The 25,419-nt window shown below is 46.8% G+C and overlaps 2 protein-coding genes across 3 annotated transcripts in view; one reads left to right on the top strand and one right to left on the bottom strand.

Moving 5' to 3' along the window:
• Positions 1-240: 240 nt before the first annotated feature.
• ANO10 (anoctamin 10) overlaps positions 241-25,419 on the bottom strand; it is a 252,988-nt gene continuing 227,809 nt past the window's right edge. For both annotated transcript variants that reach the window (XM_053598704.1, XM_053598705.1), the window contains exon 13: positions 241-929. In XM_053598704.1, the coding sequence (XP_053454679.1) occupies positions 864-929 (66 nt within the window). In that variant the 3' untranslated portion in view covers positions 241-863. The remainder of the gene's footprint in view (positions 930-25,419) is intronic.
• Positions 6,376-8,996, top strand: LOC128591247 (ferritin heavy chain-like). The gene has a single exon (XM_053598710.1). It carries the CDS (start codon positions 8,284-8,286, stop codon positions 8,512-8,514), a length of 231 nt encoding a protein of 76 aa, XP_053454685.1. The 5' UTR covers positions 6,376-8,283; the 3' UTR covers positions 8,515-8,996.

Genomic DNA, 25,419 nt, shown 5'->3' on the forward strand with positions numbered 1-25,419 from the left:
GCCACTGGCCCTCAGCCTGCACCGTGTGCAGACTCTACACATCAGAGCAGCTCCTGTACCCTTACGGGCTCCCTCGGTACAGGCGCCAGCAGCAGTAGCAGCTCCCAAGAAAGGGCTGGACTGGGGCTGCAAGCTTTGGCCCCAGGCCTCCCACCAAGCCCCTGCCCCCCCTTGGCTCTCCAGCCACCACTGTATCTTCACTAACCTCACCCAGGAAGTGCTTCAGGACAGAGCGGGCAGTGTGGTCAGAGAGGTGCATATCGCCTTTAATATCTCTTACTATTGTTTTTGTTGACAAGGAGTCTGTGAACATATTGCGAAAGAGAGAAAGAAAAGAGGTCCAAGTGTGGGCAACGCTGCCTCCTGTGCCCCTTCATCTCAACTGAGGCTTTGACAAGAACACCCCTTCAGACGGCTCCTGTTGGAAGTACAGCAGGCACACACCCTAATAACCCATCCACAGGTCCCTGGTGGGGTCAGAAGTGAACGTCACCGTGAGGGCAATGTGGAGAGCTGGCAGCTCCTTTGTAGCGAGAGGTGTAAGGACAGCAGTGGTCTGGAGCAAAGCCAGGTCGCTGGAGTGGCTTGCGGGGCTGAGAAGGAACCTGGAAGGAGCAGGGCAGGGCTGGGAGATGCCAAGAACTGCCAGAGGTCCTGGCTGTTCTCTTCTGCCCATGCTGAGCTGGGACATTGCAGAGTGAGAATGGTGCTTGCCATGAGGGAAGTACCACTTCATTTGGCCAAGTACTGAGTGTGGATTCAGGTGCCATGCTGCCACCCCGTAACCTTCCTGTCCACGCACAAGTGGCAGGTGCGGCGTAGATACAGGCTTCCATGGGAGGGGAGCAGGGTGCGCTGCATGCTCAAGGCTCTTTCTCCTCGCTTTCCCTCGGGTCCTCCTTCAGGTTCTCGGCTACAAGCTTCATTTGCTGTTGAGAGATCATAAGACAGTCAGCTGTGCAAGCCTAGGTGGTACCATCCAGGCAGGGGTGAGGCCCTCTCTCTGCGAACCGTGGAGGAATGGTGGCTCTGACACTGCCTGTGGCTTCCTGCAAGTCTTGTGTGTGACTCTGACTAGATGGGAGCTGCCAGTGTGGACAGAAACACAGTGTTGTGTAGGCCCAGCACAACAGGACAATGTTCTTTTAAGGACATTGAAATGAGAAGCAGTTGGCATCTCCTCTTCCCTGGATGACCAGGATGAGGGGGGTGGGAGACAAAGCCCGAGGGAGGACAGGGCCAAGTGTTTGCTCTGCTCCTATGAGCTGAGTGACTTTGGCAGTGTGGTGTCACAGAGCCTGCGTTTCCACCTCTGCACAGTGAGCAAGGAAGCAGGTTGTGCAGGGTGTCTGCGAGGTTTACTGCCCATGAGCTCCCTGGCCCAGAGGTGATGCTTCAAGTCATCACACATTTCATCCTTTGTCCCTACTGCCCTTACCCTTCCAACCACACCTGCATGGGGACTATCCCATGAAGTCTCCCCGAGGGTATGGCCAGGGTGAAGGTGCCCTCCTAGACGGCAAGATGGCAGACTGCCAGGGAGACATCAGAAGGGACTGAGCCTACACCCACACAGTGGGCAGCCTGGGGCAGGGGAGTCTCCCACCTCCCGTAAAGCTCCCAGCCACCTCTGTGCTGTGGGTGCTGGAAAACAAGACCGGTTCTGCCCTATTTGCTGAATAAATAACTACTTGGAATTTGGCTAAGATTTTTGATAACAGCCCTAAGTAAGACCATGCTCCCTATGGCTGTCAGGGAGAGAAGCCCCCTCCACAGCCCCAAAGTTTGTCCCCTGTATCTGTTTCCCCTCTGAAGTATCTTTCAGATCTGTAGTACCTTGGGATAGCCCACTTCGTGTCTTTTCCAACCATGGTTTATCTCCACGGGCAGCTCGGCAATTCCTGCAGGCTGACCCCTCTCAATTTGGCTCTGGGTGGGGACTCCCAGGTCCTGGGTTATCCACATGTAGGCAGGGCTTAGGGTGTGGCTTCTGCTGGGTGAGGGGGCTGGGGGGAGCCAAGGTGACCCCTTTACCAATGGGGGCAGGTTCCTTCTGCAGGGGCTGCAGCATTTCAGCAGAGCGTTAGTGCTGGCCCAGGGACAGGCCCTGTCCAGACACCGCGCAGCCCACCAGGGTGAGGGGGATGGTTTGACTTGGTTCACAAGCCTGCAGAAGCTGAGCGGCCATGCCCTGAGTTTCCCTGGAAGATTTTTGTACCTGCTACCTTTTCCATTGCTAATGCTTCAGGTCTCTCACCAGCCACACTTCCTGGTAACTATGGGACATAAAATATCCCTATAAAGGAAAATGGTAATAATATTTTAGCCCAGGTTCACTGCAGACTTTTCTAGCTGATATCATTTAATACTTAATGAGACTTCTAAACTGTATTTTTAGGAGGGAGGGAGAGAGAGAGAGAGAGAGAGAGAGAGAGAGAGATGCATACAAAAAGAATATGATTCTGTTTCCTGATTGATAAGTAACCATAAGACATTAAAGGCTAAAGAAATTTAAACCAAAATAACAATGAGGATAGAACATTCCCCAGCTTCTTGCAGAATCCTGCAGCCACACTTCCCCAGGGGAAGTGTGAGCAGAGTGGGACCCTCCCCCAAACCTGTTTTTTCCTCTATAATGGGAGGAAAACCAATATGGGTAGGATTTGAGGTTCCTTTTGAGGTGCAAAATGCCCACCTGCCATTTGTGTGGATATGGTTGAGAACCCAGTGTCATCCAGCTCTCCTGGGAGGGGCCTCTGCTCCACAGCAGCTAGGCAGAGGGCCTTCTCCCTGAGTGACCAAACCCTATGTGACTTCTGTCTCACCTCTTGGAGCTGTCCCCATGGTGCCCTCATAATTGACATGCCCATCAGGGACCCTCAGTGACCAAGAAGTGGCAGGTGGGGAGAGTGGTGGCCTCCAAGAACAAGTGATGTTTGAATTGGCTTGATGAGGCTGCCCCATCACAGAAGGGATGGAGGGAATCAAGGTGCCAGACTCCTCTTAGGCTCAGGACCTCACCAGGTTTTGGAGAAGAACTCTGAACCCACTTGGCGGAGCTCCTTCCCACCTGCGGTGCCTGCCCTAGTTGCATAACACCTAAGGGCCTGGGGAGGTCTGTGAGGTCACAGGGTCACCATAAGGAACTGCACCAGGCAGTAAAGGCAGGAAACACGGCCAGTTCATACCTGTCCTAGAGCAAGGCTTCTTTGAAGCCATGATCATATATAGCCTGGGCCAAACCCATTCCAGGCCCGCTTGCTGTGGCTGGTCCCTGGGCCTTGATCTGACTCACTGGAGCTTTGGGATCCCTGAGCCCAGCTTGGCAGGTAGGGATAGGAAGGGCTTCCACAGGGCAGTGATGGGCCTGGTGGTGCTTCTCAGGAGCACTCTGCTTCTCAGGGATATGGGAAGGGGCTGGGGCTCAGCTGGCTCCCTGGGTCTCCTTGAGCCTACACTTCCCAGCTGGGAGATGCTGAGCCAGTGGCAGAATCAGAAATGAAAGCCTGTAGCTAAAGCCTAAAAAAACCAAGCAGTTTGGAAGAAGTGAGCTGTAGAAGCCTGCTTACCTCAGTTGGCACAGGGTCAGGGACTGAAATCCATATCCCGTGCAAACTGGGCAGGGCAGGCCAGTGTCTGTGGCAAGCTCCACCTCGCCTATCTGCAGGATGGAGTCAGAGGCCACAGAGACTTGCTAGTGGTGGGGGAGCTTAAGGTGACTTCTCTTGGGTAAACCAGTTGTCATCTACTGCTCATGGGTCTGGATCCCCCTCAGTTTGGGGGTCATACAACTAGCAAAAGAAACACCCACTTTGTCCTTGTAGAGAGCGTGAGGCAAACCTGCCCTCCTGGCAAAGAGGCTGAGCCCCAGCCCCTGCCGAAGTCCTGTGAAAGCCCACTCTCCCGCCACAGGGAGCTGGTAAGTGCTGGCAGAACTAACTCTAGAGCCACAGAAGTTCTGATTAGGAAAGAACCCTGAAGACCAATCTGCCTCATAACCACTTAAGAATCCCGAGATAAGATCTGGTTAAATGCAGACTCACAGGTTTTCTTCCCCAGATGCTGACTTTCTGGCCTGTAGGAGGGCTCAGGACCACCCCAGGCTTCTAAGTCTTGCATTTGCTGTCTGCCACCTTTCACATATAAGCAACATGGAGTCACAAGGGGTAGTGACAGATCCCTCTCAGGCTACGGTATGGGTTGTGGGTGGGTAGGCTGGGGCACTGCCGCCCCCAGACTGCCTCTTAGAGATCAACTCTTTGGCTGCTTCTTTTTGGCAGGCTTGGCTGGGGGGTGGGTGGGGTCAGAGTGAGCAATAATATCTCCTTTAAAAAAACCTACTTTCTTTGAAAGTTTTTATAAAAATATAAGCAAGATAATGGAGCTAACTTTTCTATAAAAAAGTATCAGAATGGAGAGAATGGAATGTTCCCTCAATTCATGACTCATTAAAACTCAGGCTGTAAATTATCCTTTAAAAAGTACAGATTGAGGGCGGCGCCTGTGGCTCGGTGGGTAGGGTGCCAGCCCCATATACCGAGGGTAGTGGGTTCAACCCAGCCCCAGCCAAATTGCAACAAAAAAATAGCCAGCCATTGTGGTGGGCGCCTGTAGTCCCAGCTACTCAAGAAACTGAGGCAAAAGAATTGCCTAAGCCCAGGAGTTGGAGGTTGCTGTGAGCTGTGTGACATCACGGCACTCTACCAAGGGTGACGAAGTGAGACTCTGTCTCTACAAAGTAAAAAAAAAAAAGGTACAGATTGAGGGGTAGGAGCAAGATGGCAGCCAAGCAACAGCTTCCTTGCAACTGGGTGTGGTGAGATTGCGGAGAGAAGACTCCAGGCATCTCTGGCTGGTGGGATCGGCCCAGAAACATCCCTTTGGGGACACAGGGAGACAGCGAAAGTCTTCTGGACCCCATGTGGGGGACAAAAGCAGTGGAGAACTGACAAGTGGTAGCGTGCTTTTGTTCAGTTGGAGGCCACCCGCAGCTGTAACTACAGCAACACCAAGATTACAAGAAAGAAAGGCCTTACCTGTGAGCTGTTTTGTTTTTTTGGACTTGGGCACTCGGTTGAGCTACCTTGGGAGAACTTGGGTGAGACTGTGAATGACTTTAAGCATTGTCTAGGGCCCTGGACTGAGCTGCTTAGCCAGAACGGAGCTAATGTTGTTTAGCTGTGGGCCAAATGTGCAGCTATAGTGGGAGAACTGCCCCTGCAGGCTCTGCCCTCAGGGTCACAGCACAAGGATCAGGCTGGGAGACCTTGGGCCAGTAATCTAGTGTCTGAGCAGGCCAAAAGCAGGGTCTGAGATGTGGACGTTTCAGTATTTGGCAGATTACAGCCTTGGCCCTCAGAGCATAGAGTGACATTGGTTTTAGCGCACTAGATAAGCAGGTAGCCACTTTAGGAGAGATCCCAGCGACAAGTGCTTTCCTGGGAAAGCTTCTGCTTAGCCAAGGTTAACAGTTTAAAGTGTCTTTTTTTTTGTAGAGACAGAGTCTCAACGTACCGCCCTCGGGTAGAGTGCTGTGGCGTCACACGGCTCTCAGCAACCTCTAACTCTTGGGCTTACGCGATTCTCTTGCCTCAGCCTCCTGAGCAGCTGGGACTACAGGCGCCCGCCACAACACCCGGCTATTTTTTTGTTGCAGTTTGGCCGGGGCTGGGTTTAGAACCCGCCACCCTCGGCATATGGGGCCGGCGCCCCACTCACTGAGCCACAGGCGCCGCCCAGTTTAAAGTGTCTTTTAAGAGGGCTGAGGAAAGACTTAGGCTCTCGACTCTGTGGGGTTTGAGAAATAAGCAGAGGCCTCCAGGCTCCATCTTGACAGGTGTATCAGCATTGTGATTAACATTTCATGCCCTAGAAGATCACCTGTTGCCTAGACAATATTCAGAAAGATATATATACTGCTTTGTTTTTGGTTTGGGCCTTTTCTTTTATTTTTTTCAACATTTTCCTTCTAGATTTTACCTTTTTTCTTTCCTCATTTTTCTAGTTTAAACACACTTTTACATTGTTGCCTTCTTTAACAATTAGAACTTCATTTTTGCTAGTGTTTCTGCCCCTAGTATTTAATTTCCCCCCCAGTTTTATCCTGTAAGGTTTTTTGTTTGTTTTGGTTTGATTTATAGTATTTTTATCTTTCCTCTCTACTTTATGGAGATGAGGTACTGTGTTTGAACAGGCTGGCAAAGAGCTGCTGACCTCAAGTGAACCACCCAACCCAACACCTCCAAAGGTTGTGTTTTTTTTAAGGTTGGGTCAAAGTACCCTACTCCACACCTGTACTACTCCTGTCTCCCTCTTTCTATACCTCTCTTCTTTTTGCCAATAGTCCCTTTTACTCACCCCCCTCTCCTTTCTCTTTTTTCTTTTCTTTCTTTTTTTTTAAATCATTTTTCCCTTTTTGCTCTTCAATCTTCTCATCCTTCTGGTCCTGTGCCAAAAGAACTCATCAAAACCTTAGGCCAGTGGCACAGTAAATTAAAGAGCAAAAGTAAGTGAAAGGAAAATTAGAGCAAGGAAACAGATAAAAGAATACACTCATAAAGAAGAATCAGCAGAAAAATCCTGGCAATATGAAAAACCAGTCCAGAAAAAACCCCCCAAGGGACCGTGAGGTAGCTACTACAGAAGACAGAAAGAGAATTTAAAATACAGATGATGAAAACAATGAAGGAAATTGCTGAGAAAGTGGAAAATAACCAAAAGGAAATCCAAAAACAGAATCAAATAAGAGATGAACGATATGAAGAATATAGAAAGGGTATAGCAGAGCTGAAGGAATTAAAGAAGTCAATTAGGGAACTTAAAGATGCAATAGGAAGTGTTAATAACAGATAGAACATGCAGAACAAAGAATCTCAGAGATAGAGGACAAAGCCCTTATAATAACTCAGATAGTTAAAGAGGAAGAAAAGAAGAGAGAGAAGGCAGAACGTTCACTGACAGAATTATGTAACTTTATGAAGCATTCAAATATATGAGTTATAGGTATCCCAGAAGGGGAGGAATGCCCCAGAGGAATGGAAGCCATACTAGAGAATATTATAAATGAAAATTTCCCAAATATCACCAAAGATTCTGACACACTGCTTTCAGAGGGATATTGGACCCCAGGTCACCTCAACTCAAATAGAGCTTCTCCAAGACACATTGTGATGAACCTGTCTAAAGTCAAGACAAAAGAAAAGATTTTGCAAGCTGCTAGGAGTAAGTGTCAACTGACCTACAGGGGCAAATCCATCAGGGTGACTGGAGACATCTCTAATGAAACTTTTCAAGCCAGAAGACAATGGTCATCTACCTTTAATCTACTTAAACAGAACAATTTCCAGCCAAGAATTCTATATCCCACTAAGCTAAGCTTTAAAATTGATGGAGAAATCAAATCATTTACTGATATGCAAACATTGAGGAAATTTGCCACAACAAGATAAGCTGTACAGGAAATACTTCAACCTGTTCTACACATTTACCATCACAATGGACTACCAGCAAAGTAAGCACCTGGAAATTAAAGGACAGAACCTAGCTTCCACAATGATGCAAAAGACAAAACTAAGCAATGGACTTTCACAAAATAAGATGAATAGAATGCTACCATACTTATCAATTATCTCAATAAATGTTAATGGCTTGAATTCCCCTTCGAAGAGGCATAGATTGGCTGATTGGATTAAAAACACAAGCCATCCATTTGCTGTCTGCAGGAAACACACCTAGCCTCAAAACAAATTAAACCTCAGAGTTAAGAGTTGGAAGACAATTTTTCAGGCAAATGGAATCCAGAAGAAAAGAGGGGTTGCAATCTTATTTTCAGATACATGTGGATTTAAAGCAACTAAAGTCAAAAAAGACAAAGATGGTCACTTCATATTGGTCAAGGGAAAAATACAAGAAGACATTTTAATTCTAAATATTTATGCACCCAACTTAAATGCTCCCAGATTCTTGAAACAGAACTTATTTAGTCTGAGCAATATGATATCCTATAATTAATAAAAGGGGACTTCAACACTCCTCTCACAGAGCTGGACAGATCCTCTAAACAGAAATTAAACAAATATATAAGGGATTTTAGACGTTCTTCACCAAGAGTCGCCATGGTTTCCTGCTTCAACAGTGCTTGGACGGAATAAGTGCTCGACCCCCATCCCAGCTGGCCACTCACAGCCAGCCTTCCAATACCTCCTCACCGCGCCCTTGGACCATCCCAAGGCCCCCGCTGCCGCTCCAGCGCCGCGCAGCCGCTGCTTCTCCTCAGCCGCTGCCATGACGACCGCATCACCCTCGCAGGTGCACCAGAACTACCACCAGGACTCGGAGGCCACCATCAACCGCCAGATCAACCTGGAGCTCTACGCCTCCTATGTCTACCTGTCCATGTCTTACTACATTGACCGCAATGATGTGGCTTTGAAGAATTTTGCCAAATACTTTCTTCACCAATCTCATGAGGAGAGGGAACATGCTGAGAAACTGATGAAGCTGCAGAATCAATGAGGTGGCTGAATCTTCCTTCAGGATATCAAAAAACCAGACTGTGATGACTGGGAGAGCGGGCTGGATGCGATGGAGTGCGTGTTACACTTGGAAAAAATTGTGAATCAGTCACTACTGGAACTGCACAAACTGGCCACTGACAAAAATGACCCTCACTTGTGTGACTTCATTGAGACACATTACCTGAATGAACAGGTGAAATCCATTAAAGAACTGGGTGACCACGTAACCAACCTGCGCAAGATGGGAGCCCCTGAATCTGGCATGGCAGAGTATCTCTTTGACAAGCACACCCTGGGAGACAGTGATAATGAGAACTAAGCCTTAGGCTAACTTCCCCATAGTCACGGGATGACTTCTGTGATCACCAAGGCAGTGCATGCATGTCAGGGTTTCCTTTACCTTTTCTATAAGTTGTACCAAAACATACACTTAAGTTCTTTCATTTGTACCATTCCTTCAAATAAAGAAATTTGGTACCCCCCCCCAAAAAAAAAACTATATAAGGGATTTAAATGAGACCCTAGAACAACTGTGCTTCATAGACATATATAGAATAGTCCATCCCAAAGATAAAGAATATACATTCTTCTCATCACTCCATGGAATATTCTCCAAAATTGATCATATCCTAGGCCATAAAACAAATCTCAACAGAATCAAAAGAACTGAAATTTTACCTTGTATCTTCTCAGATCACAAGGCACTAAAGGTGGTACTCAACTCCAGCAAAAATGTTCAACCCCACACAAAGGCATGGAAATTAAACAACCTTATACTGAATGACAGTTGGGTGCCCAAAAAAATAAAAGAGGAAATCATTAACTTCCTTGAGCACAACAATAATGGAGACATAAGCTACCAAAACCTGTGGGGTATAGCAAAACAAGTCCTGAGAGGAAAATTTATCACTTTAGATGCCTACATTTGAAAAACAGAAAGAGAGCACATCAGCAAACTCACAAGCCATCTTACGGAATTGGAAAAAGAACAATCTGAGCTAAAACCAAGCAGAAGAAAAGAAATATCCAAAATTAAATCAGAAATTAATGAAATTGAAAACAAAAGAATCATTCAGAAAATTAACAAAACAAGAGTTGGTTTTTTGAAAAAATAAATAAAATAGATAAACTTTTGGCCAGACTAACTAGAAATAGAAAAGTAAAATCTCTAGTAACCTCAATCAGAAATGACAAAGGGGAAATAACTGATGCTACAGAGATATAAGAGATTATCTCTGAATACTAACAGAAACTCTATGCCCAGAAATTTGACAATGTGAAGGAAATGGATCAATATTTGAATCACACCCTCTCCCTATACTTAGCCAGGAAGATACAGATCTCCTGAACAGACCAATTTCAAGCACTGAGATCAAAGAAACAATAAAAAATCTCCCAACAAAAAAATGCGCTAGTCCGGATGGCTTCACAACAGAATTCTATCAAACTGTCAAAGAAGAGCTTATTCCCATACTGCAGAAGTTATTCCAAAAAATTAAGGAGGAAGGAATCTTCAACAACACATTTTATAAAGCAAACCTCACCGATACCAAAACCAGGAAAAGACTCAACTAAAAAGGAAAACTTCAGACCAATTTCAGTAATGACTATAGATACAAAAATTCTCAACAAAATCCTAGCCTTAAACAACAATAGATTACAGCTTATTATCAAAAAAGTCATACATCAAGGGCGGTGCCTGTGGCTCAGTCAGTAGGGTGCCGGCCCCATATACGGAGGGTGGCAGGTTTGGCCAGCTAAACTGCAACAAAAAAATAGCTGGACTGTGGTGGGCGCCTGTGGTCCCAGCTACTCAGAAGGCTGAGGCAAGAGAATTGCCTAAGCCCAAGAGCTGGACGTTGTTGTGAGCTATGATGCCATGGCACTTTACGGAGGGTGACAAAGTGAGACTCTCTTAAAAAAAAAGTCATACATCATGATCAAGTAGGTTTCATCCTAGGGATGCATGGCTGGTTTAACATACGCAAGTCCATAAACCTTATTCACCATATCAACAGAAGCAAAAACAAAGACCATATGATCATCTCAATAGATGCAGAAAAAATCCAGCATCCTTTTCTGATTAGAACACTGAAGAGTATAGGCATAGGTGACACATTTCTTAAACTGATGGAAGCTATCTATGACAAACCCACAGCTAATATTTTACTGAATGTAGTAAAACTGAAAGCTTTTCCTCTTAGAACTGGAACCAGACAAGGTTGCCCTCTGTTGCCATTACTATTCAACATAGTGCTGGAAGTTCTAACCAATATAATTAGGCAAGACAAGGAAATAAAGGGAATCCAAATGGGAGTAGAAGAGGTCAAACTCTCTCTCTTTGCTGTTGACATGATCTTATACGTAGAGAATCCCAAAGACTCAACCACAAGACTCCTAGAAGTCATCCAAAAATACCATAATGTTTCAGGATATAAAATCAATGTCCACAAGTCAGTAGCCTTCGTATACACCAATAACAGTCAAGATGAGAAGCTAATTAAGAACACAACTCCCTTCACCATAGTTTCAAAGAAAATAAAATACCTAGGAATATACCTAACAAAGGAGGTGAAGGACCTCTATAAAGAAAATTATGAAATCCTCAGAAAAGAAATAGCAGAGGATATTAACAAATGGAAGAACATACCATGCTCATGGATGGGAAGAATCAACATTGTTGAAATGTCTATATTTCCCAAAGCAATCTACCTATTCAATGCCATTCCTATCAAAATACCAACACCATACTTTCAAGATTTGGAAAAAATGATTCTGCGTTTTGTATGGAACCAGAAAAAACCCTGTATAGCTAAGGCAGTTCTTCGTAATAAAAATAAAACTGGGGGCATCACCATACCAGATTTTAGGCTGTACTACAAAGCCATAGTGATCAAGACAGCACAGTACTGGCACAAAAATAGAGACATAGACACTTGGAATCAAATAGAAAACCAGGAAGTGAAACTAACATCTTACAACCACCTAATCTTTGATAAACCAAACAAGAATATACCTTGAGGGAAAGACTCCCTATTCAATAAATGGTGTTGGGAGAACTGGATATCCACATGTAAAAGACTGAAACTGGACCCACGCCTTTCCCCACTCACAAAAATTGATTCAAGATGGATAAAGGACTTAAATTTAAGGCATGAAACAATAAAAATCCTCAAAGAAAGTACGGGAAAAACACTGGAAGATACCAGCCTGGGGAAAGACTTCATGAAGAAGACTGCCATGGCAACTGCACCAATAACAAAAATAAACAAATGAGACTTCATTAAACTGAAGAGCTTCTGTACAGCCAAGGAGACAACAACCAAAGCAAAGAGACAACCTACACAATGGGAAAGGATATTTGCATATTTTCAATCAGACAAAAGCTTGATAACTAGGATCTATAGAGAACTCAAATTAATCCACATGAAAAAAAGCCAACAGTCCCATATATCAATGGGCAAGAGACATGAATAGAACCTTCTCTAAAGAAGACAGACGAATGGCTAACAAACATATGAAAAAATGTTCATCATCCCTATATATTAGAGAAATGCAAATCAAAACAATCCTGAGATACCATCTAACCCCAGTGAGAATGGCCCACATCACAAAATCTCAAAACTGCAGATGCTGGTGTGGATGTGGGGAAAAGGGAACACTTTTACACTGCTGGTGGGACTGCAAGCTAGTACATCCTTTCTGGAAGGAAGTATGGAGAAACCTCAAAGCACTCAAGCTAGACCTCCCATTTGATCCTGCAATCCCATTACTGGGCATCTACCCAGAAGGAAAAAAAGTTTTATCATAAGGACACTTGCAGTAGACTGTTTATCACAGCTCAATTTACAATCGCCAAAATGTGGAAACAGCCTAAATGCCCACCAACCCAGGAATGGATTAACAAGCTGTGGTATACGTATACCATGGAATACTATTCAGCCATTAAAAAAATGGAGACTTTACAGATTTTGTATTAACCTGGATGGAAGTGAGACACATTATTCTTAGTAAAGCATCACAAGAATGGAGGGGCATAAATCCTATATACTCAATTTTGATATGAGGACAATTAATGACAATTAATGACACAGTGGGGAGTTGGGGAAGGGGAGATCAGAGAGAGAGGGAGGGAGGGAGGTGGGGAAAGGAAGAGCAGAGAGAGGGAAGGAGGGAGGGAGATGAGGTCTCGGTGTGTGACACACCTTTTGGCGGCAAGGCACAATTGTTAGAGGGACTTTACCTAACAAATGCAATGAGTGTAACCTTATTTTTTGTACCCTCCATGAATCCCCAACAATAAAAAAAAATAATAAACCCATAAAAGAAAGTACAGTTGCTATTCTTCCATCATTATTAATTTTTATAATAAGAACATAAGCATTAAGCATGTTGGCCAAATACACAGCTTAACCTGAGGAAGGATGAGTAACTGGATCCCCCTTTCCCTGTGGAGAAGTGCAGAAACATTTTCGGAGGCTTGCAACACTTCCCACAGGCTGGGGGTGGCCGTAATGGACGCACAGACTGGAAACGGCCCTCATGGCCCCCAGAGTCCTAGGACACCTCCTTTACCCTCCCAGGCTCATAGCAGAGACTCTCCCTGGCTGAGCCCTCAATGAACTTTAGGATCCTTTTGTGCATAGCACTCAGGAAATTGCTACCAACTGATTATGCCTCTTACCCACCTTGAAATCTTCTAAAGTTCTGTCCATTCCACCTGCTAAGCACAGCCCACTCCACCATTACCTCTCTCTCTCCAAAACCAACCACCTACAGAAAGAATCTATCTGGGCTGCCCTTGGCTGAAGGCCAGAAAACCCCACACATCCTCAGTTCCTGTTCACTGCTGGCCTCACAAGCCCGTGTCCTGGGGCAGCAGCTGGAAGAGGAATGGGGTTCTCAGGTCAGCATGGCTTAGCACCAACACATGGCTCCCGAGGCCCCCAGTCTTGGGTGTGCAGGCCTGATGACAAAGCATCACAGTCATCAGCCTCTGTTCTGCCACTCTAGTTCTGATTTCACTGATGTGGGGTGTGGCCCAGGGCGTTCTAATGTCAGCTGAGGTGGGAAACCACTACCTGAAAGGAAGCCAGCCCTCTGTGTCACGTGAGCAGTACAGCAGAAGGGCAGACAGGAAGGGAGGCCAACTGTGGGGCTCCCCCATCCAAGCTGTGCACACGCCTTTCCCATGCCACACAACCACAAGCCAGGGCTCCTCTACAGGTGTCACTAACACAGCCAAGGGGATCAGCAAGGCTAAGCAACTTGTTGGTGACATGTAGCATTTTTGTTTGTTATATCTATTGGAAAGTTTACCCCAAAGTGTTCTGAAAATATTTTAGTATGATTATCAAAAAACCCAAGCCTGCCTGGGCCTGGTAAAGCTACCCAGCTCTGAGCAGCCAGGATAGCAGAAAGTGAACACATAGGAAGGCCTGCACAACAGTTGTCCTGAGGTCCTGCTGGGAGCTGGGCCCGCTTCTCCCTCTGGAGACGTTACTTCATTTTAATATTGACAAAATACAAAGGCCCGGCACCACCGGCCTTCCTCCCATCATGGCCCTCTCAGGCAGCAGCGCTACCAACCAGCTCCTTGGACCAGGGCTGCGGTCATCCTGACCTATGCCTACTTCCCTCCCTTAGCCACCCTGCCCACCAAGCACGGCACTCGGCCAGCCTCCCACTGGGGCTGCTGCCAGCCGCACTGAGACTCTTCCTACACCGTCTTGCTCTTGCCCCAAAGCAGCCCAAGCAATGTTTTCAACAGGGGCCTCTATCGAGCTGCGAACTCGCCTCTCCCTACTTCCCTGCTGTCCCACACTCAGCCTCAGGTCCACTCCAGCCATCAGCTCCTTCTGCCTGGGCTCCTGCTGGAGCTTTGCTGGTGACTCCTTCCTGACACTTGGTCCTCAGCCTGTTTCCTCCCAGGTGGAGCCACCTGTCACCATCACATCCTTCTATTCTAATCTCTGCTATCCACTCAGGCCATCTGGTCTTCTCATTGTTTATGTGCAGTTTTTTTCCATTTTAAACATCTATCCTCCCTGGTATGTGATCTCTAGAGAGTAGAGCCACGACTAGACGCAAAGGCCTATGTAGTGCCTGGCACTGAGCTGGCACTCAGTGACTGCGGTGGGAGAGTGGTCACAGATTCCAGCCTGCAGCAGCAGCAGCAGCAGCAGCAGACATTCCAACTCAGCCAACAGTCCTGGCATAGCTAAGATGAAGAAGTGAAGCCTCCCTTCTCAGGGATCTATAAATAAGACAGAGTCAAGTTCTTAAAGTCAGCATCACTCTCCTGGACCACGAATTTGTCAGTTGCATGTATGGGATCACAGAAAACACACTGGTAGTCAGGGCTTTGTCAGAGGTGCCAAGATTCCACAGTTCCCAACAGTTTCCCACCCTGTAATGATGAGCCCCAGCCCCTAAGAGTCAGCTTGCAGGCTCAGGTGTGGCCCTGGTGATGGGAAAGATGGTCTGAAGTTACAGCTGGGTGGCAGGAGGAAGGGGAAACCATGGGCTATCAGGAAGGCTGCCAAGTTATCATCAAGGTCTCTGCCAGAAACTAAGGCTCCTCCAAAAAAGTCAAATCCCACTCCAAAAAGGATCCCCCTCATACAACAGGTGACATGTGGGGGTGTCCATGATGAATGCAGCTCATTAACTACATGAGCTGACCCTGGGGAAGGTGAACATCAGTTCAAATTAAAAAAAAAAAAAAAAGGAATTTGGGATGTTTTTTCTCAGATGATCTCCGGAACCCTGCTTTCTCTGCAATTTGGGTTTCGGAGCAAAATTTCCCAAAGCAGAAATTAAAGGCACCTTGAAAGGAGATGTCACAGATATTCTGACACTGCAAATTACTTCCAGGGGAGGCCGAGGAGCCCACAGAAGCCAGAGGCTTGCTTTCCAACCCTCTCTCAGGCACATACTTGTTCTGATGCTTCTGGAACAGGGAGTCAGTTATGTCTGATTAACTACCGCCACCTCTCAAATCTCAGCTTTTGGAATATTACACGCCTGCTGCTACTACAGGCCATGGCCACAGGTGGTTAAAAGGAGTTGTATGCTAATGCAAAGTGACCAGGAAACTGATGGAGACCCCCTCCCTGGGTCTGGGGGACATTAGCAGGTGCAGCAGGCCTCATCCAAGCTGCTTGTCGCCTGTGCCCTTTTATATGCTGCTGGTAGGCACTGAAGCTGATGTTTGCTCCCCAAATACACAATGAACTCACTAAGCAACAGACCCTTTCCTGGGAACCTGGGCCTTGAAAGCAGGGTGATCATACCTGATCTGGGGGCTTCTCACAGGCTTTGGGGCTCAAGCGTGTGTGTGTGGGTACCGGTTCCGGGCTCAAGCATGTGTGTGTGGGTACCGGTTCCATGCTCAAGGGGTTCCCTGGGCCAGCACGATGCTAATCTTGACTACTTAGCATTGACTCATTTCGTAACATTTCTAATTGTTCTCGTAAAGCAAACCTCTTCTGTCCTCCTGCTTCATTGATGTCACTTTTACTGTCTGTTATATCAAGTACATAACTTAAATTTATAGTGTGACCAACACTTAACCCCACCTTACATGCCAACTACTGTTCTAAATGCTATACATACGTGAACCCTGAGAGATGTACCATTATCATCACTTTAGAGAAGAAACAGAGACACGGGGAGGCTGAGAAACTTGCTCAAGGCCACAAGGCCAGGTGTGGTGGCTCACACCTGTAATCCCAGCACTGTGGGGGACTGAGGAGGGAGAATTGCTTGAGCTCAGGAGTTTGAGACTTGCCTGAGTGAGCGTGAAACTCCATCTCCTAAAAAAATGAAAAACCTAGCCCGGCGTCCATAGCTCAGTGGTTATGGCGCCAGCCACATACACAGGGGCTGGTGGGTTAGAGCCCAGCCCGGGCCTGCTAAACAATGACAACTACAATTAAAAAAAAAAAAAATCCAGGTGTTGTGGCAGGCGCCTGTGGTCCCAGCTACTTGGGAGGCTGAGGCAAGAGAATCACTTAAGCCCAAGAGTTTGAGGTTGCTGTGAGCCGTGATGCATGGCACTCTACCCAGGGTGACATAGCATGACTCTGTCTCAAAAAAAAAAAAAAGAAAAAGAAAAACCCAGCTGGGCACCACGGCAAGCACCTGTAAATCCCAGCAGCTTCTGGAGGCTGAGGCAGCAGGATGCCCACAGCCCGAGTCTGAGGTTGCAGTGAGCTACAATGCCATTACACTCTGCTTAGGGCATAGGGTGGGACTCTGTCTCAACAACAACTAAAACTTGCTCAAGGTCACACAGGTCATAGGAGGTTTCAGCCCAGGCCATCTGGCTGCAAAGCTGGGCTCTTAACCTGCATACTGCCTGCCATTCCCTGCTAGGTCTCAACACCGTTCCGGTTTTGTGCTGTAATATCATCCAGTCTGCTGGAGTCACCTGTACTTTGAGAGATTTGGATCCAATTCCAATCCATGAGGACTGGCCAGTAGTTTTGGATACTTGGTGTGTATCTAATTTTGTCCTGTCTCATCTGGCTCAGATTTTCTGCTTCTGCTAAATCTCTGAAACCAAGGCAGCCTGGCTCTGGGATACACCATGTTGAGCCCTGCCCTGATCTGTAAGCACATGTTTAAGCGAGATACTATCATAACAGATGCTTAAAAGAAAGGAAGTTTAAGAATACATTTTTTTTTTTTTAAAACTCCAAAAGTCTGTAATTTTTTTTTTTTTTTTTTTTTAAAGAAAGACTTCTAAAGGGAACAAGACAGGAAATGTGGCAATGGTAGTGAGAAAGTTGGTGAAATCACAAATGCTAGAGCAGCTGAAACCTGGAAAAGGCCGCAGATGGTGGTGTGCTGCTGAAGACAGCATCCCCAACAGAGAGAGTCACAGAATCAGGAAACCTCCATCCAGCAAGGGACTGCAATTTACTAAACACACAAAGCGGAACAAAAGTATTAGTAAATTATTCACGAATAAGAAAGGTTAAAATAAGCTACGCCTTCTTCATTAGATGGGGAGGAAAAATGGTAACAGATGCTGCTAAAAGGCTTTTGAGTTGATGCTTTATTTGAATATCCAGATACCAACGTGGGAAACAGTGGGCTCAGAGTGCCTTGGGGACATCCACCGGGGGACAGGACAGTAGTGGCCTGAAGCTGGGCATAGGGGCAGCACCTTAGCCCACACTCCAGTGGTGTGGCCCCACTGTGTAGGATCAGGTCAAAATACAAATGAAATTTGTACAGGTATAATTGGAAAGAAAAAGAATAGAAGTTCCTAAAATCAAAAGCAAGATATGACTAATTGCAAGGAAATAAAATAATATGATCAGTTACTTCTGGACTGTCAACTGTGTGCTTTACGACAACACAAGAAGGTGACAAAGACAAGGATGATGAAGACAGGGCAGTGACATTCCCAGATGGGAAAACAGAAATATAGATGAAGGTGATGTCAATTCTCTGTGAGAAAGGGGAAAAATTTCATATTTTGTAAATAATGTAAAAATAGTATAGTGTTGAGATGTTATGGCATCTTTTACTAAAGAATCTAAGTGTAATGGTGTGATGTTATTTCGTGACCTGAAACGCAGAGAGCTCTTCCATCCAGGTACAGTATGGTGCTGGGCTCTTTCAGAAGACAAGGAGGTCCACAGTCTTTTCACTTATCCTCAGCCCCATGACCCTGACATATTCATAGTGATGCTGCTAGGACGCTGACCCAGCTGTTCAGGTCATCTGTCATTTAGATGACCAGCGCCTGTTCTGGAGGAGATATTTCCTGGACAAGACTTAGGCAGCCTCCGTTCTTCAGGAGTCAGCTCACTCCTGCTCTGAATACAGGCAACCTGTGCTCCCTCCTCCTAGCCCAGGAGGAGGGGTGTGCTGGGGCCTTCAGGATATAACTTCTTTCCTGTCTGGAAGCCCTGGGAGCCAAGGGGACAATAGCCTTGTTCTCTCAAAGCACAAGCAGGACAAGGTTGCTGAGGCCAGGGAGCCCCCTGTGTAATCACACCGGTCGCTAGGGTCCTTTGAGAATGAGACCCAAAGGAATTTGTGACCAGCCAAGGCCAAGATGATGATCTGGCCAGCATTCATCTTTAGTCTGTGGGTCCCAAAGTGACGGCTAGAGACAGCCGGGGCTCACATGTAGGCTGGGAGAGGAGGTATGGAAAGGCCAGGGGACACCAAGCACAAGTAGCTGCTGCAAAAACCTCACAGGCTCCTTCCGTGAAGGCCATGGCTGGGGGGCATTTTCAGGACAGGGAAACTGAAACCTTAACAACTTGGTTAGGTCAAAGTGTGACACAGAGGCATAAAATCTCAAAGAATAGAAATAAACACCACTAATGAACCACAGAGATCAAAAGCTCTCTAAATGAACCCTGAGTTGGGGTGGCCCCAGGGTGACCACAGTGCTGTGGCAGTCAGAGGCAACCCAGTGTCCAGCCTCCCACTGGAATACTGACTCACCAAGTATGAGGTGACACAATTTTATTGTGGCATGAGAAAGAAACTCAGAGAGTTTAGAAAGTAAAAAAAATGAAGGGATCAGTCACCTAAAGGAAGCCTAGGAGACCGTCAACTGCCCACATCAGGGTTTCAACATATGATTATTTCTTAACTTAAAATAAATATTTCTCTTAAATATGAGGGGGGAATAATCTTTAATCTAAGCGAAAGCATGCACATTGGTCATTACCAGAGAAGAGAAAGCAGGCTGAATAGGAACAGCCACCACAGGCAGGCCCATTCTCTGCCCAAGGAGCCCTGGGAGGGTAAAGGAGGCTGGCGAGGAGGGGGTGCTTCCATCCTTCAGAGACAGCAGGCCCCTCTCACTGACAGTGAGAACAGCCCCTCACAAGATGCAGCCACAGTGGTAGGACACTGAGAAAGCACATGTTTCCCATCAGCTTTAAGATATTTCCCGGGGCACTTTTTCCCTGCCTTTGAGTACTACGTGGACTCTGATAAACACAAATATCTGTGTCCTCTGTTAATGTCATTTACAATTTCAAAATCAATATGACTAAAACATTGATGACTGTAATATTATGATTTTTAAAACTCTATATCCCCGCCCCTCACTGCATGAGGGATCACCATGCAGTGGTGGCCTTAACCCCAGTGGTAGGGCCAGGGCTGTGAGTTGTCAGAACTGCTGGCATTAGCTGCCCCTTCCGAAGAGCCAGGGTAAAGCCTGGCTTGACTGGGCTTGATTTTTTTCCACCACGAAAACACAGTCAGTGCTAGGCAGGGATTCCAGCCTTTCTTCACTTGGCATCCCTTTCCCTCAGAATGGTTAATTCTTACACATTCCCATCTACAAGCCTCCATAGGCAGGATTAAGGACTGCTTTTCCCAGACATCTTTCATTTCACGTTAATTTTCCATTACCTGTGTCCCCTCCTGTGGGAGTGGCAGCTCCTGTAACAAACACTGACAGCTCCATACTGCTGATGGAAATGTCATCGAACATTCCTTACTGCTGTGTTACAGGGTCTTGAGCACCTGTGACAGCCAGTCAGTATTCTCTAAAATCTAGAACTGAGGTGACACAATGATGTCACATTTGGGGACAAGAGGCCACTGAACCCATCTGGGGCCTCCCAGCACTGAACCACCAACTGACTATCTTTCCTCTAGGTCACCCCTTTTAATGGGGTACAGTAAGTAATAAGTTGAATAATTTTTAAAGTAGATGCCTATTTTTTATTAATTAAAAATGTTATATGGGCATGAAACTCATCCCTCAAAAACTTTCTAACTGTTCTAGGAAGATGCCCTTCTCCCTCCAGGGTCCTGTGGCTTGCTGTGGCCAATGGGGAATATTCTGCTCTTATGCTCTGACTCTGGAGTCCAAGGAGTCCTGCCTGCGGATTTTGAGGATTTTGTAGTATAATTTCAAGCATTCACCGGCTTCTTGGAGCCAGGACAATAGGAGACCTGGTCTAGATAAGTTTTGTTTAAAGTAGTTTCTTTGTTTCTAGCTTTATAAGGGCCAGTCTTCTTCCTGAAAGCAATCTGAACCAAGCTACTTTAAAAAGAAAAAATAAAGAAAGGAAAGGAGGACAGAGGGAGAGAAGCAAATAAGCAAATGGAAAAGCAAGCAGGAAGGGAGGGAGGGAGGAGAAACAGGACAGGGGAACTGAAAAGACGGAGATGCAACATCCTGGAGAGTCTTCTGGCTGTGTCTAGGAAGCCAGCGGCATGGGATCTGAGGAACTATGGGAAGGGGGACCCTGCTGTGGGCTGGGTCTCTGCAGGTGGCCTTGTCCTCATGGAAAGGTTTCTCTTCCTCAGTAGGGATTTACGTTGCTGCGTGTCTGATACCGCGTATTGTGAAAGGCACATACCTGTGTGTACATGTGTGCATGTGTGTGTCCAAATCAGCAGGCTCATGAGATCAAGCAGGACCCAGGCCTGGGCTGTCCCAGCCAACCTCCACCTGTCCTGCCAGCTACTCCATCCCAGCAGCCCTATGTATCCCCAGACCCTACAGGTAGCCCCAGAGAGAGTTGCCTTGTGATTAAAGGTGGGGCATTCCTAAGAGCAGGGTTGATGCCTGGGATCTCCGTGGGGAGGAGAGGGCTGATCTAAAAATGGGCATGAGGTCTAGGAACCCAGGAGTGCCCTGATGTGTTTGTCCTTGATGGGGGCAGGTTCTGAGAAATGCCAGGCAATTTTGTCATTGTGCAAACACCATTGAGTGCCCTCACACAACCCTGCTACACACCTGGGCTACACGGCACACTCACTGCTCCTAGGCTGCAAACCCATACTGCATGTGACTACTGAATACGGTAGATAGTCACATAAAGGTAAGTGTCTATGTATCTAAAATATCAAAACACAGAAAGCTACAGTCAAAATACGGTATAAAAGATAAAAAATGGTATGCCTATATAGGGCAGCTCTATGGTAATCTAATGGGACTGCTGTCATAAACACAGTCTGTCAGAGACTGAAATGTCACCAGTGGCACAGGAACGTGTTTTCTAGCTTTGAAGTTTTCCTTCTAGCTACAATGGCCTCTCATCATTCCCACACCTCTTGTCTCTTCTTGGGGGTGCAGGGCGGCAGAGACGGCCCAGGGAGGGCAGGAGGGAGCAGTGGTGTCAGGAGGTGGCGTGGTGAGGTTTCTGGGTGGTGTTTGACAGAGAGGCCCAACGCGGCAACCTGGGCCAGGTAAGGAGCCGACATGAGACCCCTCCCTGTCTTTCCTCAGGTATTCCAGAGAAAGATCTGCAAGGAGGGAGGGCAGCCTCCGTGGCTACCTCAGGCATCACTGAACACCATCAACCCCGTGGCCCTCAGTGGAAGCCAGTTCAGGTTCACCAGAGGCATGAGTGGCTCACGTGTCCGCCACAGTACTGGGTGAGCAGGAGCTGTTTGGCTGAGGCCGACTAGGCAGCAGGCTCCAGCATGCCTGTGAACCCAGCTGGGAGCCACACCTGCCCTGGCAGGAGTCCCCACCTGACCAAACCCTGGGTCAGCCCAGTGCTGGGCTAGTACCCTCAAAGAGAGGCTCCCTGCAGAGATGTGAGAACTGGTGCGCCCACACTCAGGGACAAGTCTGTGGGTTTCCAACTTCCTTTTTTTTACTGACAATTCTAAACGTGATGTTAACTGTCCTTAGAGGAACAGTGTGTAACAACACAAGTGCATGAAGAGAAATGCACACAGGAGCGAAAGTGTGTGAGGAGGACATGGCTTTCCAGAGGCGTGTGCACTATAGGTGTCTGACAGCCACAGAATGCAAGAGCCTGGTGTGGTGAGAACAGAGGGCCTGAATGCAGAAAGTGGCTTGCACCTGTGTGCAGCCCAGCCAAACTGTGTCGGTGTTCCTGAGTATGTGAGTGCTTCACGGAGACCTGGGCTGGGGTGTAAGTGTCAGCATCAGAGGGGCTGAGCTGTGTTTTTCAGAATTCTTAGTAAAGCATCACAAGAATGGAGAACCAAGAATCCAATTCCTGGTTCAAGAATTCTAGTACTCAATTCTAATAGGAAGACAATAGATCACCTCATGTACAGTGGGGGCAGGGGTGGGGGAATGAGGTCGCGGGGTGAGAGGGGAGGAGAGGAGGGGGTTGGGAGTGTCATGGTATATGGCACACCTCTTGGCGGCGGGACACAATTGTAAGAGGGACTTTACCTAACAAACGCAATCAGTGTAACCTAATTCTCTGTACTCTCAATGAATCCCAAACAATGAAAAAAAGAAAAAGGAACTGTAACAATCACAGAGTTTCACTGAAATTAACCATGGACTCAACCGGGTCAACCGCCTGGTGCGTTCTGCACACACCCCTGCTGCCCTTGAGAGTGGTGCTCTCAGGATGTCAGGGCACGTCTGAGAGATAGTACGTGCAAATGCACCAGGGATCATGGAAATACAATGCAGCTAATCTAGTGTCCTATATGTAATATCACAGCTTCACACTTTGCTCAATGGAAACAAAAACATACTTCACCCGATTTTCCTCAGCCTCCAAGAAAACCAAGAAACACACAGAGCACAAGGATGAACTTAAGAGATGTTCTTGGTTCTTTGGGTGAGGCCAGTATTAGGCGTGCTACTGAAAAAATACTGTTTATGAATTCAGAAAGAGAATAACAGCTAGGACTAAACTGTTACGGTTCTAAATACGCAACATATTCAAAACGGTATGAAAAAGAGGAAGAGAAGAGGTTTCTATTCACTGCTTCTAAGTCTAAAACTGTAGCTGTATCATATGCTTTATTTCCAAAACTCAGAAAGTTCTAGAAAGATGGTATCTAGCCCATGTGACCCACGCTCTGTTTAGTCTGGCCTTTGGAAAAGAGATCACAGTCACAGTTTAGGTTAAGCTGCTGGCCAGTACAATCCTGTTCAAACCATATGGCAGCAGACATATAAACTAAAGCCATGGAATCTGGTGCGTGTCAGAACACTACCCCCTTGCTTTGCTTGTAGAAACACAAGCTGATTCATCTAAGAGGTACTGAATTAAAAGTGCCTTCAAGTATTTAGTCCTTTCTCTAACATCTCTACTGTTTAGTTGCGTGAAGCCAAGAACAGCACAGACCACAAGAGATAAGCTGTTTGCTAACATGGAATCCCTTGGTAAAAGTTATAAAATATAGATGTTTCTCACCTTTCACCCTGAACGACCTACGAGCCATTTTGTTAAGAGGAGTAGAATAAATGTTTTAGGAGCATGTCGTTAGTTTTTGGTGATTCTGTGTCACCTAGCAAAGCCCACAGCTGATTCAAGGTTAAACTAAAGGGCTCTAGGATGGGAAGGAAGCAAACCCCTATTTCAGAAGTCATTTTGGATAAGACACATAAATAAGCTTATACCAAATAATCATGCAGCTATACCAGGTCTTAAGTATTTTATTGCCCTTTGAACAAAGCATTCCAGGTAAGTATGTGGCAAAGTCTCTCATGAAATGCTCTTACTTATGTAGGCTTGATTAAAAGGACACGAAAACCCTTGGAAGAGATAAATAAAAAAAAATCCACAATGGGGCGGCGCCTGTGGCTCAGTCGGTAAGGCGCCAGCCCCATATACCAAGGGTGGCGGGTTCAAACCCGGCCCCGGCCAAACTGCAACCAAAAAAAAAAAAAATAGCCGGGCGTTGTGGCGGGCGCCTGTAGTCCCAGCTGCTCGGGAGGCTGAGGCAAGAGAATCGCTTAAGCCCAGGAGCTGGAGGTTGCTGTGAGCTGTGTGAGGCCATGGCACTCTACCGAGGGCCATAAAGTGAGACTCTGTCTCTACAAAAGAAAAAAAAAAAAATCCACAATGATTCATAAAATGAGCTCAGGGATAAAACCCTACCATTTTTATTTTCAAAAAGGAACTGGCATCAGTATAAAGACTTCCTTGGTGTACTCTGAAAAGCCAGTCACTTCCATGTACACACAGCCCAGCAGCCAGATGTCCTGGGCTGTGAAGAACTGATGGCCGATCACAAAGGAAAATGTGTACCAGACGGAAATGGAGCAAAACAAAACACTGGGTGAGTCAGAGCCCAAAGGTCTCAGCACAATGAGATGACAACTATTTCCGAACAAAGCCTTCATGGGTACAATGCACATTGCCAACAGTGATACAGAAGGAGAAAAGGACTCTGCCAGGTTTTGAGTTCTTGACCTCTAAGGAATGTTCTTCAGCCGTAGGGAAGCAGAGTCCCACAAACCCCACCCATGGTGTTTTAAATGTGCTATGAGGAACTTGCAGCTCCTGAGAAAGTACAGGAGACGGTGGACTTCTGGCCGCCAAGTTGACATGCCTGAACTGGACCTTGAACAAACCTCTTAGGTCTCCTCTCCCAGGCCTCCTTGGCCCCTCCCCAGGTCCTCCCCCCCCAACTGGGAACCTTAGTGCAGGGCTGCTGTGAGGGAGTTCTGGGGAAATCACAGATGCCCGACCTTCACACCCAAGGCGCTGCCCTAGCAGCAGGTCTCTAGCTTCAGGGAGCTCCTGTTTGGAGTCCTGCGGCTCTGTGTGCTCCTGTGCACTCCTGCTGCTCTTTGAAGACAGTGCTTGTGCCATGTCTTCCCTGAAGCCTCCGCAGCCTGCCATGGGTTGGACTGGTGCACCTCCTCCTGTGCTCCCACTAGGCTGTGACCTGTATGCAGAGGACCCCAGGGTAGGAGCTCACATGGCCCTGTCTGCTTGTTGGCCTGCATCGGACATGTAGTTGCACAGAACTGGGGGGCAGCCAGAGGCTCACAGGGAGGACTGCGGCACAGTTCTGTACTGAAACCAACTGTTTCTGCCTTAACAGCAACTACAAACACATCCTTAAAGGGTATTTCATCCCTAGGCTTCAAAATTAGACTTACCCCTCTGCCATCAAAACTTCATTCCCTGAAAGTGGCCAATTCTGTAGTTGGAGGTGGTTAGAGGCAGTG

Source organism: Nycticebus coucang, chromosome 8 (genome assembly GCF_027406575.1).
Source record: "Nycticebus coucang isolate mNycCou1 chromosome 8, mNycCou1.pri, whole genome shotgun sequence".
NCBI lineage: Eukaryota > Metazoa > Chordata > Mammalia > Primates > Lorisidae > Nycticebus > Nycticebus coucang.